The sequence below is a fragment of the Python bivittatus genome, unplaced genomic scaffold, assembly GCF_059951505.1.
Source record: "Python bivittatus isolate LINGU-HERP-01145 unplaced genomic scaffold, Pbiv_v1 ctg000980_np1212, whole genome shotgun sequence".
NCBI classification, from domain to species: Eukaryota; Metazoa; Chordata; class Lepidosauria; order Squamata; family Pythonidae; genus Python; species Python bivittatus.
The window spans coordinates 33,162,050-33,179,892 of NW_028277125.1; the positions used below are offsets into that span (position 1 = coordinate 33,162,050).

The following is a 17,843-nucleotide window of genomic DNA, read 5'->3' on the forward strand; positions in this document are numbered from 1 at the left end:
CTTTCTCCAAGGGAGTATCCTGTAATCCCTTAATCTTTTTTTTTTAATACAATTGACAGCTCTCCTCAATGTTATAGTATCTCTCCCTAATGAAAACATATTGTTCACTTTTTTTCCTATACTTTTTGTTGTTGTTGTTGTTGTTGTTGATAAAGGTAAGATCTCGAGGAACTTCTACTTGCCCATCTGTGATACTTGGAAGTTGAGTTGAAAGTATTTAAACAGATGCGAGAAAGTAAGATCCTCAACTAGGATGGACTGCAAGTTATTCTCAGAGTTTTATTTATGTTATTCATGATGAAGTACAAGAAATGGGCAAGGATTTTACGTTATGTAGTTGTGTTTATTCATGTGTTGCCATAATTAAAATATTAGCCTTTCCCAGACTGGAGGTAAATGATGCAATCTTTTATACTGTTTTAAACACTTTATACATTTCTGAAAGTTCATGCAAAATTATGTTTTGGTTCCTGAAAAATGAAATTACATTTTCAAATTACCTGATAAATTAATCAAGATACAATGAAAACAATGGAGACATATTAAAATCAAGTTTGTGTAGTTTTTTTTTTTGAAATGCCTTGTAAAGAAAAATAAATTATATCAAGAGTTTAAAGAAGACCAATCTTTCTTTCATTAAGTTGAAATGTATACTATATTGATGTAGTATTAAAGTATCCATAATTTTGGTATCTCTCTTATTTTTCTGGGTATCAGCAAACATTGTAGGTGTGTTTCACCCACACGTTTAATATTAATTAATATTAATATTAATATTCACACATTTAACAATGGGTCAAGCTTTCTTGTGAGATGTAGGAACTGTGGTACAGCAGTGTAATGTTAGATGGATTAGACAGTCGATATCTAAGAATAAAGATTTTTAAGATCATGCTGATTTCACTTGGCTTGTGCTTGTAAGTTTACTCTAGTTTTGCTATCTTAGAAAGCTGAGACAAGTTCAAATACTGAGAACAGGCTCAGGATTGACAAATAGTAAAAGAAGCTGCAAGGCTTGAGGAAGGTGGAAAATATCTTACATTTCTGCATGTTCACTTTTGCTCTGTGCATCTGTGACCCAATAATCATCTTAATTATTCATAGTTGAATCATGGTGGCCTGACGGCAAGTCAAGAGCAATAGGTACATCAAGAGCTCTCATAATTAAGGTGCATGTACTATTACCCTAATTAAAATTATTACATTACTGTCCAGCATTTTCTATTCTTTCTGTTGTTGCAATTGCCATGTACATCAGAAGATTTCATTAATTAATTGGATTGTCTTAAAAATATGCTTTTAGGTAATATGCTTTTTTACCTCTTTAAGTAATATGCTTTTTTACCTCTTTGAATCTGAATAGTGATTTTTTTCCCTCCACCTCATGACTTGCAACTAAAATTCCAGATGTCTTCAGTCCTAATGTCAGCTCCTAAAATATTTTAATAGTGTATTTCACTGGTGTGCTATGAATTCCTGCCCAGCCTTCCCCCAAGTACTTCTTAATGGCTTCTACAAGGGTGGCTTCAGGATAGAACTGGTAGAAGTATTAGCACATTTCATGGCTTGCTTACATGTATGTGCCAGTTTCTTCAGGGAAAACCGATATTCAGAAAGAACATTTAAAAATCTTGGAAGTTTTGGGTTTGTTTGTTTCTGTTTATTTTATCTCTATAGCACCTATTGCCAATATTGTTTTCTTTTCAATGTTTGGTGGATGCTTTTGTTCTTCCCCTAATATGGATTAATATAACTTTTCTTTTTTAAAAAAATGTATTTTATAGTTAGGTATTTTACCTTTTTTTTTAGTAATCATCCTACTATAGATGCTTTGTTGAATGAAAGTATGTTTATTTTACATACAAATATTATCATATTTACATACAATACATATGATAATATAAAATAGGCCTTTTGTCCAATATAACAGTAAAACTATACATTATAGTTATGTCAGCCCTGACTGTCTACACTTATTTCTCCTCTTGCCCCTTTTGTCTGATAATGTGCCACAACTGCCTGCATAGTCCATGTATTAATATATACTGAAATCAATTTCTGTGGATGCTTGTAAGCCTGAAACAGTAGTCAGTTTGTAAGACTTCCAAATTTCCCCCCAACACACTTAGCCATCCATTAAGCACAGCTTATCTTTGCTCTAGTACATAAACTGTGCTGTAATGGATGGCTAAGTCTGTTGGGGGAAAGTTTGGAAGTCTTAAACCTCCAATCCAGAAGTTCTCTGGGTCCTCACTCTGGCATTGCCTCCTGCTTTGGAGCAGCAGCCTGGTAATTTCTACTGCCACCATTTGTCTTCCAGGGAAGCTTCACCTGGCATCCGGCCCCTAAACCTGTGTGAGAAAGATAGGACTCTCACACTCTTTGCTGCCTTTCTTGTAATTAAAATGTCAAATTACAAAGAGTTGAAATACTTTTACAGTGTTTCTTTATGTCCCTATAGTATAGAGGTGTAGCTAGAAGATTCAGTCCTTCTTTGCAAGTTAGACCAATCTAATGGGAGATAAACAAAATCAAACTTTATTGGGAAAAACATAAAGTACAAAATATAAAGCCCTTTTAAACTTTAAATATTGAAATGCAGACGTCCCTGGTAAAGGAAATAAACCACAAAAGCTGTTCAGGTCCTGGGAGAACAGCTGCTTAAACTTATAAACGGAAATGCGGTGCTCTGAGCAGACCACAAGATGACAGTGGTCTGCTAGAAATTAAAAAATAGTTTTCTATAAAAAGAGATTGAAGCAAGTTTCAACTTATAACAAGTCACAATAAAATTATATATAAAAATACCTTCATGTCCATATTCATGAACAAAGAGGTCACTTGGCTGATTAGAAAAAGAAGAACATGGGACAATAAGATTTATTCCAATTAAACCTAGTGCAGGTTCTGGCTGAATAGTTTACCTCACCCCTAACAGCAGCACACAATCAAGAAAGCTATGTTCTCACGAAGTCGTCTCTTTCTTCAAGGAACAAGGAGTTAGATTACAGAATATTGGGAAGTGAATATGTGAATATACAGTACTTATTTGTCAGTGAATATGTTAAGCCAGAGCCTCCTTGATACATTTGATCCTATTTCTAACTGTTTACTCAGGGGGAATTTCCTACCCACTTAGCAGACATGAGATGAATATCCCTCTGTACATTTTCTGCAATTTTTAGAAATATAAAGCCATCCAGAGTCACTTTTGTTTGTTCATTTGTTTGGGCATACACATTTTATTTATTTATCAATCACAGTCCCAGAGAATCCCATGACATATCTATTTCTTCAGAAATTGCTCTACCTAAAGGATGACTTAGAGGATGGGTTCTTACCACTTTTTGTTTGTGTACAGATACAGGTACCTGATTGAAACTGCCGTGACCAATTCAGAGTCACTCAGCTCCACAGATGACCAGAGATTTCACTTTGAGTTAACTGATGGCAGTAAAGAAAGAGCCAGTTTGGTCTAGTGGTTAAGGCATCAGGCTAGAAACCAGGGGACTGTGAGTTCTAGTCCACCTTGGGCATGAAAGCTGGCTGGGTGACTTTGGGCCAGTCACTCTCAGCCCAACTCTCTGAGGGTTGTTGTCATGGGGAAAATAGGAGGAGGAAGGAGTTTTAGGCATGTTTGCCACTTTGAATTATTTATAAAATAATAAAGGGATAAAGAGATAGATAGATAGATAGATAGATAGATAGATAGATAGATAGATAGATAGATAGATAGATAGAACACCTGTAGCCATTAGTACATGCCAGTTTCATTTTATCCATTGGGTTTTTCATTTTATTCCCTAGGGGTGGACAGCCTGCGGGTTGCATGTAGACATTACATGCTGAGATTACAATACTGAAATTTGGAAATAAAATGGAATTTTACTAGTATAATTTCAGACCATTTTTCAGTGTGTTTTGGTGGTTTAAGTGTAGGAGTAATAGTGGTTTTCCTCTCAGAAGCCTTCCATTCCCCATAGTTACTCCCCATCTCTGGAAAAAAAAATAACAAGAAAAAGCAGGCCAAAACATTTCAGCCAAGCCCTTCTCTACCCTTGTGCTTCTTTTGTCCCCTCCCCACTGCATAATGTTCAAGATTGCTAGGTTATTTTGGCAACTTCCCTTTCATTGGCAGGAAAAAAAAAATCCATTGACCATAATAAATAATTTGCCACTTTATTAAGCCTTATTCATCTTTATAATAGTACCCATCCTGAAACAGAATGTCACAAAATAAGGACAATCAGGATCCACATAACAAATGTTGAACAAATATAGGGTTATCATATTTGGGCTGCAGAAGCCCAGGGAAACACTATAGTTAGCTTTGTCTCTTTTACTGCCATCTAGAGGTTGTCCAGATACTTTTGTAACCTAACAACTATTAAATGTGCACCACTGTGTTTGATATTTTTAGTACCATTGACTCATTCCTTACAAAGAGCCATTTTTGACATCTATTCTGAAAGAGCCATAAGACTAGATTATGATAGTTCTTCATTTGAGAGCAATAAAATGCACCGATGAATGTTGTTCTGATTGCTTCAGTGAAGCTTTCCTTCTTAAATAATTTTGGTAGTACACTGGCTCTTGCCTGAAATCCCTTCTCCATCTTTAAGCTGTTTTCAACTTCTTGCCTCTAAATTTAGAATAATACATTATTGTACCCTGCTTTTAATAGACACTGGGCAGTTCACATATACTGTTTGCTTATATGATCAGTCGTAACTATCTGTAAATGGGTTAAAATGGGTAGCAAACATTTGGAGCAGGTGAGCATATTTAGAGATTTAGAAGCATGTTATGGTGCTCTCACAAAATGGCTGTCAAAAAGGAAGACTTTGCCTGCTGAGAAGGTGGCTGACATTATGAATATGGATAGTCAAAAAACACCACTGAAGTTATTCCAAATATCCATGCAGGACACTCTCTTCCAGCAACCTCTTTGGGGGAGGGTCTTTTTTACTGGACAAGTGGATACACCAGCAAAGAATGACAGTGGACTATGAACATACATTTATTTCTTTGTTTTCTAGAATTGCCTCTGGGACTTATGCAGGACTCAGAGTCATGCTTGTAAATAAAGATCACACTAGTAGCATGTGTATTTTTCTTTTCAGCATGCAGGCTCATTTATGAATGCGTTTGAAGAATTAGGTAGAGCAGAAAGCTTGGCAAGTGAAAAGCAAGTTGTCTATAGGAACAGTGATGTTGGCTGGCACAATGTTTTCCAGATTCACTACATAGGTAGGTGTGCAGCTGGCCTCTCAGAGACGTCTCCTGTGATAATCTTTTGGAGTTGCTTGCAGAGTAGGACTGGTAAGAGACCATAAATTCAATTCTTCTGGACAAGGAGAATATTCCCATTACAGTTTAATATTAATCCCAGATAGGCAAAAGGTGATAGTTATTGTAAGGTAAGCTTTTAGGCAAGAACACCTTAATAAGTATTTATGTTGACAAATGGAATATACTTATTGGATGATTGTGTATGTGTGGAAACAATTTTTGCAATTATAGTTAATTTGTTCTAAAATAATTATATACAATTCTAGTAGAGAAGTAGCAGTTGCTTACTTGAAAGGAGAAAACAAGGTCTGTATAGTAGTACTTTGGAATGTAAAAGAAATGTGCCACAGATTTTAATTTGCAAATGTTAAAGGCTTTTCCCACAAATGAATACTGTTTCTTAATACTTATGACCAAATGTCTGTCTGTCTGTCTGTCTATTTCTCTATCTAGATTGGTTACTTTTTTAAGAAAATGAGCATACATTTTGGAAAGCTGCATTAAAAATCTCTCTCTCTCTCTCTCTCTCTCTCAGAAAGTTAGAAAGGACAAAAATTACATTTTCTAAGTGTTTTTTGGTTCATAAAAATCAGTAGAATGGAATTGGACTTAAAACCTGTGCAGATGAGGACAGAGCTATATTATTGACCCTTGTTTCATTATGGATTCCTTGTGATATTATTTAGTTTTGTCACTATTTTTGTAGTCAGATCTTACAACAATTAAAAATGATAATCTCACTAGAAGTTTATAAATTGCTTTCAGTGTATTCTGTCTCTTGTTTTTATCTTGTCACATAGGATGCATTTTCAACAGTGGAATACCATCTGCCTAACTTAATTTTTGCAAGGTTCTACTTTCACTATTGGTGCTGACAATAATGCTCTTTAATATCTTGGCTGTTCCATGAAAAACACTAGGAAGTGAAACTAACACTCTTTTTCCTGCTTCAATTTGAATTGCTCTCTGCTGTGTGCAAACAGGGCTGTTAACCTGAACATTCTCCGTTATGTAGGGTATACATGTGAAACCACAAAAATATTCCTGCCTCCTATAGTAGTAATTTCAACAACTTTTTTTTTCTTCCAGTAATTCACTAAGAGCTAAACAAAAAATATTAGATAACATTTTAATAGAGATATAGGCCTTCAGATGTGACATGAATTAATTACAGGGCAAATGTGAATCTTAAACATAACAGTTTGTCATGTAATGTAGGGGAATTCTTCATGATCTCAGCTGCAGATAGTTACAAGTAGCTTAGGAAAAAATACTACTGTGCCAATGAAGCAGTATATAAATATTATGTATGCTCACGAATATATTTTTGCAATCATATGAATTGCATTGTATAATTTATTTCAAAGCCAGTGGTTAAACACTATATAGTCAAAATAGTTTGATATAACTTTGATTTTCCTGAATTACTTTTATAGCTTAATCATCTATAAACATGTCTACAGGTTGAACAGTAAGAAATTACAAGACTGAGATCTGAAGAAGCCTATAAGTCTCCTTCAAGCATTCATCTGGGTAAAAGAGATGCCTTTGAGAGCTTCAAGCTGGGTAGAGAATTGGGATATTAATGCACCTCTGCCCAATCTCTCATTCAGCAGGAAGATCTGAAGGGGATCTCTGTTTGCACTAGATAGCCTTGATAAGACCATATGAGTAGAAAGATGTACTGTAAGGTGTACTGTAGAAGAACAACTGAATACGGACATTCATAATTATATTTTTAAAAATTCCTAGATTTTACTGTTGTTGTACAGGTAGTCTTTGAGTTCTGGCCATTTGTTCAGCGACCATTTGAAGTTACAGTGGTGCTGAATGAATGGTACTTACGCCCAATCCTGGAAGTTACAGCCATTGCAGCATGCCCACAGTCATGTGATCAAAATTCGGGTGCTTGGTAGCCTGCCTGCACTTACGACTGTAAGGGCGCTTCAACTCCCTCCACCTGCCTATCTCCCCCCATCTCTGCCTTTTTGATTGCCTTGCACAGCGGCTATCCTCGGTGGCGGTTCTGAGGCTGAAGTAGAGGCCTGGAGACTTAAGCCTCCACAGGCCCTGCCGCACCCAGCTGACCTTAGCCGTCTTCCTCCCGCTGGTCATGAGGCAAGCCTGGTCTGGCCCTATGTGAGGCAGCTGCTGGCCACACCAGGCCTTCTGCTGCTGGCCATGAGAACAGGGCATGCTATTCAGAAGCTGAGGCTTTCTAGAGCATCATGAGAACGGCGTACCTGCTATTCTCCAAATAGCATGCCCTGTTCTCATGATGCTTTAGAAAGCCTTCAGAAAGGTTCTGAGGACTTCCAAAGCATCACAAGAAAGGGGTGCACTATTTGGACAACAGTGCAAGTGGCCTCGGGAAGAAGGCCTGGTGCAGCCAGCAGCTGCCTTGCATAGGGCCAGCCTGGGCACGCCATCAGCTGGATGCAGTAGGTCCTGCAGAGTGCAGGATGGCAGGGGCTGCGCTGTGGTGCTGTGGTGGCTGGCTGCGATGCAGGGCTTGAGGCTCTCTCAGTGGTGGCACTGAGGCTAAAGTTGAGGCCTGGGGACAGTGGTGGTTAGCTAAGACTGCTGAAAACCCTGGGCCTCTACTTCAGCCCCAGCACTACTGGCGCTGCCACTGCTGCTGTAGAATACCGCTGTGCAGGGTGACCAAAAGGGCAGAAAGGGGTAGGAGATAGGCTTGTGGTGGTGGGAGCTGAAGAGGAGACAGTCCCTTACCTTACTGAGGCTCAGGGCTGGGAGAGATCAAGCTGGGAGTGGCTTGGATCAGGTGGATCCTTGCCTAACAACCAGTGGGATGCAGTTAATGATGTCAATGCTGCGTGCTGGGATTACCGTCACTAAGCGATGCAGTCACGTGATGTTTCACCTAATGACCACATTGCTCAACATTGGAAATTCTGGTCCCAGTTACCATCATAATTCGAAGACTACTTTTATTAACTACATTAACTGGACTCTAGAAACATTCATCTGAATTGTGTATTTTGTAGTTTTAATCTGAGAGTTTTCTTAGTTTACATACAGAAGAGCTCTACCATACAAATCATGATGCATTATTCTTTGTATAGGAGATATCAATGAAATTATGTGCTTTTTATCCAGTAATATGATTAACAAAGTTGAACATTAAGGAGTATATTAGATAACAAAGGCATTATACCAAACCCATGTAATGTTGGGGTCCAGTGTGATATAACTGAGTAAGTTGCTCAGTATAGTAGCAGCTCTACTTAATAGATCTACTTGTAATTTTAAAAACAGTTAATAGGGTTTGCTAATAAAAAAACACCTACTTAAAGTTCTCTCTTCCCTACTTCTCTATTGAGAGCTCAACATGAATTGTAGAACGAGATTAGCCTTACATGTTTTTATAGGGGGCATGGTGTTTTAAAATATGATGTATCAAGTTCCACATTTTTTCGCTATCATATGAGCATGCTTGTCTGCATTTCCTTGGAATAATAAGAGAAAAAGGTAAAAGTGACTGTTTGCATAAAGAATTTCTTTAAGGTAAAATAAAGAATTAGAAGTGAAATTGGGCATACTCTTGTGCATACCTGATAACAGGAGACAAGCTGTTTGTACAATGTGACATCCCTCTTGACTAGACTATGGGTGGAAGGGCAAAAGGTGTGGAATGTCTCTGTCTATTATGGAAAAAAGGAAATGACCGTCTGTGCTTTTAAACTGTAGACTCAATATATCCAGCTGACAGTCTGGTTAACAAGCATTGAAGTACAAAGGCCATGAAGCTGAGAATGGTTAGTTCTTAATTTTAAAGTAACTTGGCACTGGCCGTACAAATTCCCTTTCTTCTTTTTCTCCCCCTTTTCCTTTCTGTTTTTCTTTTTAAAGAATAGTTATGTGGTTTATAATTTGGCTACTTTTTAACTGGTAACTTTCTGCTTTATTTCAGAAGTGTGTTTTCAGAAAACATTGGCTCTGAAAGAGTCCAGAAAGAAGTAAATCAAGTTGGTGCATAGTGAGTCATTGGCTCAGCTTGAAAGTGCTTTCATGACTTGACACTGGGCCCACAGTCACCCTACATTCCCTGCAGCCAAGCAATCTGCAGCTGAGCGATGGGCCAAAAAATCTCAGGGAGCATAAAGTCTGTGGATGTTCGGGATCCCCCTTATAGACCAGTTAAACGAGAACTGAGGGGACCAGATTTCTGCAAGCCTGCACGATTGGATATGTTGCTGGATATGCCCCCAGCCCACTTGGAGGTCCAGTACAAACATGCTTGGAACAATGAAGATCGATCCTTAAATATATTTGTGAAGGAAGATGACAGATTAACCTTTCATAGACACCCGGTTGCCCAAAGCACAGATTGCATCAGAGGAAAAGTTGGCTATACAAGGGGACTGCATGTTTGGCAGATTCACTGGCCCACCAGGCAACGAGGAACACATGCTGTAGTTGGGGTCTCAACAGCAGAAGCTCCTTTGCATTCTGTAGGATATACATCATTGGTTGGTAGCAATAGTGAATCATGGGGCTGGGACCTTGGACGGAACAAACTTTATCACAACTGCAAAAACCAGCCTGGAGTGACCTATCCTGTGTTTTTGGAACCAGATGAGTCTTTTGTACTTCCAGATTCCTTATTGGTGGTTTTGGATATGGATGAAGGAACCCTTAGCTTCATCGTGGATGGACAATACCTTGGAGTGGCCTTCAGGGGCTTAAAAGGGAAAAAACTGTATCCTATAGTCAGTGCGGTGTGGGGGCACTGTGAAATAACAATGAGATATATCAACGGGCTTGATCGTAAGTGTTTCATTAGCATTTTTATTCTTTTCAGAATATGTAAAGGTACTTGTTACGTTGCCAGGCTGACTTTGTCTCCAAATTAAATGGACTGACAAGGCAAAAGTGCACCTGCTATTCTATATCCTTCTGACAAAGTATTTCCAGGGTTGATGGTTGTGTTGATAGCTGCACTTTCAGCTGCGGGAAAATAGGAACTAGTTTTTGCTGTTTTCTCTTTAGTATGTATGTGTGACTCATCTAAGGAGCCAAAATAGAATGAATATGTTCTGTCTTTAGTTTCTTTGAAGAATTCTGCAATATTAAATATTATGAAAAATTGTAACACAAATCCTGTTGATATCCCAGAGTAAATGGCTTTGAAAAATTATATCTATCTTTGGGATTCAAACTTAAGAACTAGATTGATTGATTCAGGAAGCTTTCGAGAACCACTCCTAAGTATATGCTTAAAGGTTATGTTGCATCTGTGGCTTTGCCTTACTTTCTTTTTACTTTACACACACAAAAAATGGTAGACAGTGGGGGTGGGTTTTGTAAGAGTTAAGTGTCTGCAATATACACTGCGTGCACAATTATTAGGCAAGTTGTATTTTTGAGGATGAATTTCATTATTGAACAACTACAGTGCTCTCAGTCAATCCAAAATGTTAATAAACTTCAAACCTGAATATCTAAGACAGTAAAAGTGAGGTTTTGGCTTTCTTAGGAGCATATCTATGTGTGCACAATTATTGGGCAACTATTAGTGTGCAGAATTATTATGCAACTAAATGAAAAACTAAAATTCCCCCATCTCGCTCTTTTATTTTCATCTGTTAAAGTGAGAATAATGAACAAACTCAAAATTTACAAATTGACATTTCAAACAAAAAATCAGTGACCAATATAGCTACCCTTCTTTGCAATAACAGTCATAAGCCTTCCATTCATGGAGTCTGTCAGTTTCTTGATCTGTTGACGATCAACTTTTTGTGCAGCAGCAACCACAGCCTCCCAGACACTGTTCAGAGAGGTGAACTGTTTTCCTTCACCGTAAATCTCCCGTTTGGGAAGGGCCCACAAGTTCTCAATAGTGTTTAGGTCAGGTGAGGAAGGGGGCCATGTCATTATTCTTTCATCTTTGAGGCCTTTACAGGCTAGCCACACAGTGGAGTACTTCGATGCATGCGATGAAGCATTGTCCTGCATAAACATCATGGTCTTCTTGAAAGATGCAGATTTTTTCCTGTACCACTGCTTGAAGAAAGTGTCTTCTAAAAACTGGCAGTAGGTTTGGGAGTTGATTTTGAGTCCATCTTCAACCCAAAAAGGTCCAACTAGCTCATCTGTAATAATACCAGCCCATACCAGTACCCCACCTCCACCTTGCTGGCGTCTGAGTCGGTGGAGCTCTGTGCCCGTTACTGATCCAGCCATGGGCCCATCCATCTGGTCCATCAAGAGTCACTCTCATCTCATCAGTCCGTAAAACCTTTGAAAAATCTGTCTTCAGATATTTCTTGGCCCAGTCTTGCCGTTTCAACTTATGTGTCTTGTTCAGTGGTGGTCGAGTTTCAGCCTTTCTTACCTTGGCCATATCTCTGAGCACTGCACACCTTGTACTTCTGGGCACTCCAGGTAGGTTGCAGTTCTGGAATATGACAGCACTGGAGGATAATGGGTTCCTGGTAGCTTCGCATTTGATTCTTCTCAAATCTTTGGCAGTTAATTTGCGTCTTTTTTTCTCAATACGTTTCTTGCGACCCTGTTGACTATTTGCAACAAAACGTTTGATGGTTCTGTGGTCACGCCCCAATATCTTAGCAATTTCAAGAGTGCTGCATCCCTCTGAAAGACTTTTTACAATTTTTGACTTTTCAGAGTCAGTTACATCTCTTTTTTGGTCCATTTTGCCTGAGGAAAAGAAGCTGCCTAATAATTATGCACACCTTGATATAGGGTGTTGCTCTCTTTAGGCCACACCCTCCCTCATTACACAAATATACATCACCTTATATCCAATAAGCATTCAGGTTTATACAGCTTGGAGGTGGAAAATATGCATAAAAATGATGATATGGTCAAAATACTCACTTGCCTAATAATTGTGCTCACAGTGTGCTTGTACTTCCTTCACCTTCTCCTTGCATGCTTGTATTGGATCTTATTGGGTCAGCCCAATTGTGAGGCTCCATGTGACTTCCTCATAGCAGCTGGCCTTCTTCAGAGCTGCTTGCTGAGCGGGGAGGCAGGGAGTCGTTCCATTTGTGTCATGTGACTCATGCTGTTTTCTCCACGGGATACAATTCCTTCATAGTCTGGATTGAGGAGCCCCTCAGTTGTATCACTGCATGTTAGCGGTTCCTACTAATCACTCACGGCAGAGTGAACTATAAGCCATCTGCAGGCTCCACAAGAGTGCCTATGAAACCCACCTAGTGGCCTGATTAAAAGATTGCCACAAAGGCTCTGCAAGCAGCACTAGGATCCCATGAGGCCTCTGAGCTCATTGAAGTGACTGAATGGTGCTTGAGGTTGGTGTTGTCCTCTTTTCTCTGAGGCCTTCAAGGTTTGTGGTGATAGTGGTGTTGGAAGTGCTCTTTCTTTCTTTTGAATCTTCAAAGACTTCAAAAGAAAAAGTTCTACTCCAATACAAACACCATGCCGTCATTGGAACAAGTTGCGAGTGGCCTGTGAGCAGCATGAGTATTCAGCAGTGTGATCAGGAGGCCGCTCACTGCAATAGTGAAAGAGTTGCACAGAACAGAGAAGCCAGCATGAGCCATTTGACGTGAGGAGGGCGACTCCCTCCATCACCAGCTCAGAAAATCAGCTGTCATGAAAAAGTCACATGTAATCATGCAACTGGGCTGCTGCAGCCAGATCTGCTGCCTCTGAAGGAAGAAAAGGAGAAGCAAATAGAGAGAGGTATGTTGCAGAGAAGATTACTGTGGGACAGAAAGGGAAAAAGTAGTCCTGGAAGAAAGACAAACAACAGTAAGCTCCCACATTTACCATAGATTCAAGGTCTCATTTGCACTTTTGATATCTTCAGTTTTATGCTGGAATGGCACCAGCCGGAATAGCAGAGTATGCTTTATTTTGTCCCTGATTTTAGAGGAAGTTTCCCCCCCACTTTTATAAGGTAGGAACTAAATGCAGTATATTCCTTTGCAGCTATTGAGCTGTTCCAATGCTGAATATTATACATTTCTGAAATAATTTCTTGGTATAACTGAGAATTGCAAACCCATCTTGAGTCCTGTTCAGGTATTTGCCTAAATGCTCAAAGATTTCAAATGGATTAAACCAGTGTTTCTCAGTGTTTCTAAATAAGCATGCTGGCTGGGGAATTCTGGAAGTTGAAGTCCAGACATCTTAAAGTTGCCAAAGTTGAGGAATACTGGATTAAACTGATAAGCAATTCATGCTGGCCCCTGCTGCTATGTATTCTGTGAGTGCATATATCTCCTCAATTTCAGATCTCCTACATTGAGAGGCACATGCAGGTGAGCAAACGGGAGAGATCATCATGTGCAATTCCATCACTCTAATCCAGGGGTTTCCAAACTTACCTCGGAGGTTGCTTGATGGGGCCAAATGTCACTGAATGGCAGCATGTTCAGACAGATGAAGCAGAAAGCTATTATTATAGAAACAAATACAATTTAATTTTGTGTGAGAAATATTCATTTAGCAAGAGAAGACATCATTTTTACAGGATATGTCTTGTTCTTTTATTTTAAAAGTTATACTGATATATGTATTGCTGTGGGGCATTTTTATCTGTGGAGTGTTTGGAAGAACTTGGGGCAATTTAGTTTAGTAAAACAGCCTCAACTTTCATTTATTTATTTACATTATCTGTTTGTTTATTTTTTGTGGCCACCCATCTCACCAAGTGACTCTGTGTGGCAAACAAACCTTAAAAAATAAAAACAATTACAATAATACAAAATTAAAACATTAAAAAACATAGCTGTTTTAATTTGAAACAGCAGCGTCATTAAGTTATCCAAGGTAATAAAATGAAAAGATTTTTTCCAACCCTTCATTTTAGCTGTTAGTGAATCCTAAAACAGAAGCCACATCGGTAGTTGCTTTGCGTGACTACAAAGGTAGAACTCTCTAAAATATATTCTGTTCTTAACTCACTAAAGAAGTTTGTGTTTACATGTACAGTATGTTTGAGATGCCATAAATCCACATATGCTTGTTTTACCTTTACACATACACAGCCTGTAAGCTACTATGATTTAAATGTACCTGGAATTTATCTGTTTAACTAGACATTCACGCAAATTGATTGTGAGCGTTCTGCATAGATTATTTCAGGTTTCATTCCACGTTTCTGGACCAAACCCTGAAGGTTCAAAACACCTTGCATTAATAAGCTTCTAATCGCTTAACTTTTTTTCTTAACCCGATAAGCCTGCATGGGATAATCTGGCTGAAACAAAGTAACAGGAAAAAAGAGGAAAGCTTCAAAGTGAACGATGCCTCTAGTTAAACCAAATGTTATATTAAATATGTAATCTATAGCTGACTTTTAAATCCTCTCTCCCGATTTTAAATCAGAATCCCACAAACTTTATACAATTCAAATCAGGGGAAGATTTAAAACTACTCCTCCTCTTCCTTTCTGCACCTATTTACTTGTGTTCCTAAACCATCCCTCTATGTGAGAGATGAAAAGACTCTCAAATGCTGCAAAGGTCTAGGTTTTTTGTTGTGGTGGTTTCCTAACCCTGCTAAGCCAGGGGAGAAATTAGGAAACAAGCAGCTGGGGCAGGAGGAATAAATCACTTTTACCTGTGAGTAATGGTTCTTATCCACATTGGGGCTCAAAAGGCTTGCTTTAGAATTAAGACTAAAGAAGGTCAGCTACACACCACATATTTAATGTAAGTTGTAGTTTGACCCGTCACTGTCCCCCCCCCCCCCTTTTAACCTTGCATAGGATCTGTTCTCATCAGCTTTTTCTATTTTTTCACAAGCTGTTTTAAGGATTGGAAAAGCTTGAACTTTATCCTTTTTAGCACCTCCATCTTACCTCTTTTCCATTAGGAGTTTCATGAGTTCAATTTTAGACAGCACATGGTTATTATATTTTTACATGAAAATGATAATTTTTAAAAAAGGGAGATGGAAAGAACAAAAGCTTTACAGCCATTGCATTTAAATGGGAGAATATCTGTTTTGACTTAAGGTATAAAAATGGTTGACATTTCTTTGGGAAGCTGACAAAAGTTGACTGAATAAAAACGGAAATGACCCCAAGCAGTGTTGCATTCAGAGACAAAAGAATACAATTAGTTTTACAGGCAAATCATGTTCCCCCACCCCAGCTCATTCATTCAAAACTTTCACTAGCATGTGATATAACAACTGGATTTATGTCCTGGATTTTCTGAGGTGCTTTACTTAAGCAAGGAAATCCTTAGACAGGAAAATAATTTTACATTTTAACATTGGCTTCAGACTAAGAGTGAAAATTCATTTTGCTTTGCTTGTATAGTGGCTTATTGAACTATATGAGATACAAGAGACTTAATTTTTTGTAAGAAATATTTCTGCTATTCTACAAGCTTGATCAAACTCTGACATCTAATTAGTCTTGTCTCTGTGTGTGTGTGTGTGTGTGTGTGTGTGCACCAAGTCAGTCTTGACTCCTGGTGACTGGCAAGATTTTGGAAGTGGTTTGCCATTGCCTCCTTCCTAGGGCTGAGAGGAAGTACCTGGCCCAAGGTCACCCAGCTGGCTTTGTGCCTAAGGCGGGACTAGAACTCACAGTCTCCTGGTTTCTAGCCCAGTACCTTAACCACTACACCAAACTGACTCTCCTAGTTAGTCTACTGGAGCAAATCTGTGCTCTGCACTCGTCTGGAGAGTTCTCGAGAAGTAAGGAAGGATAGGAAAATATAGGGTGACCATTTGTATCTGGTCTCCAAGCAAGGAAGGTTTATGACAAACCTAGGAACCATGAATATATTCAGTCCTTGTTAAGGCTTTTATCTTCAGCTAAGCAATTAAATTTACAAAAAAGCTCTGCAAACTCTTTTTTTGGAGTTGATCTTATAATGAAATATTTATCTACCCTAAAATCAAGAGAACTGACAAATGTTTTGTATGGTAGGCACTTGGAATGCTTATTTATTTTGTGCCTTTGAGTCAGTGTTAACTCCTGGTGACTGCCTGGACAAGTCCCTGCAGTTTTCGTGGCAAGGTTTTTCAGAAGTGGTTTGCCATTGCCTTCCTCCTAGGGCTAAGAGAGAATGACTGGCCCAAATTCACCCAGCTGGCTTTGTGCCTAAGGCGGGACTAGAGCTCAGGGTCTCCCAGTTTCTAGCCTAGTGCCTTAACCACTACACCAAACTAGTCCATTACTAGGAATGTACAACAGTTCATATATGAAGGCAAATCTGCTTTGTTGTGTATGGGACACATAATATCTGTCTGCAAGTCTTAAACCAAATGTTTAATTTTCTAGCTGTGGTTGCCAGCTGCAGTGGGCAACCATGTGATGGCATCAAATGAGTTATTTTATCAAGTTATAGACAGGTGCTGTGGGAGATATTTTGCATACTCCAAAGTATCCTTTTGTCTTAAGATACAAAACACTGCACAACCGTAATAGCCAGATTCTGAGAAAGATGGTGCCTGTGTTATGGACCCCCCCAAAAATTTTGGGTGTGTGGGATTATTTAGAATCTTGAGAATGTGGCTGTCATGAAGCAGATGTTTAGTGAAGGTGTTTTCTTCCCATCACACTTAATTCCACACACCCCCTGCCTTCCTTTGCTGCCTAAGCTTAATAACAACTTTTTTTTCTGGGCAGATGGTCAGCCTTCCCAAGCAAGCACCGGGCTGCAGCTACTGCTGATTTTTGTTTGTCCCCCCCCCGCCCCCGCAAAAGTCTTGATTTGGAAATAAAGCATTTATTAATCCTGGGTGGTGGGTTTATTAATCCTGAGAGACACTGACTGGACCAAAGTTAGAAGATGAAAGGGAAAAAAAGGCAGTTTAAAATAAATAAATAAATAAATAACCCAAATGAGATTTAAGATTTTCTTATTTATACTGCATTTAGAATAGTCTTCCCATTGTACATGAGTTTGAAGATTCTGCTGCTGGCCTGTCTATTCAGCTGTTAAAAGCAGCGCCTTTTGGGGCTTCATAGTTCACCAACAGTTTATAAAGAATGCCCCAGCAAATTCTCCAAATATTGTGTTACAAAGTTTTCAAATTCAGTCAAGTCTTTAAGTGTTCCCCCTTGTTTTTACAGTTCCTTTAAACAAGTTAAAGACTGTATGACCAAATGGATGCAGAATTTAGATGCAACGATTGATATGCAATAAGGATCAAGCTGCCAGTCCAATTACCATAGTTAAGTGAGGACTACCTGTAATTCTCTTTGTGATTTGTATTGTCTGTATTGTAATGTTACTTCGCTTCAGTGTGAGCATGAAGTGCGGTTTAACTGAAAAGAAAGATTAATGCATCATGTGAGATTTGGTTTGCCCAATAAAATTTGTTTGGTGTTCTCAGAAAAAATAGTCATTAAAAGCAAAAGGCCATTTCAGTGGAAGACAGGAATAATCATCTTAGTAATTTATTGATGACCATACTGACCTTTGAATGTCCATAACGTCCCAATTAGTTGCTGAAAAATGTAAATGCAGATTGGGATAATCTGTTTGCTTTCTATTTCTCAGCCAGCCTACCAAATTAATGGATGAAATCATTGTCTTTGTAGACAGCAAATTAATAGCACAGCT

The 17,843-nt window shown here is 38.7% G+C and overlaps 1 protein-coding gene across 3 annotated transcripts in view; it reads left to right on the forward strand.

Moving 5' to 3' along the window:
• The window catches only part of SPSB4 (splA/ryanodine receptor domain and SOCS box containing 4), a 189,912-nt gene that overhangs the window by 137,317 nt on the left and 34,752 nt on the right, over positions 1-17,843 (forward strand). For all 3 annotated transcript variants that reach the window (XM_088132100.1, XM_088132101.1, XM_007437961.4), the window contains one exon: positions 9,227-10,083. In XM_088132100.1, the coding sequence (XP_087988226.1) occupies positions 9,390-10,083 (694 nt within the window). In that variant the 5' untranslated portion in view covers positions 9,227-9,389. The remainder of the gene's footprint in view (positions 1-9,226; positions 10,084-17,843) is intronic.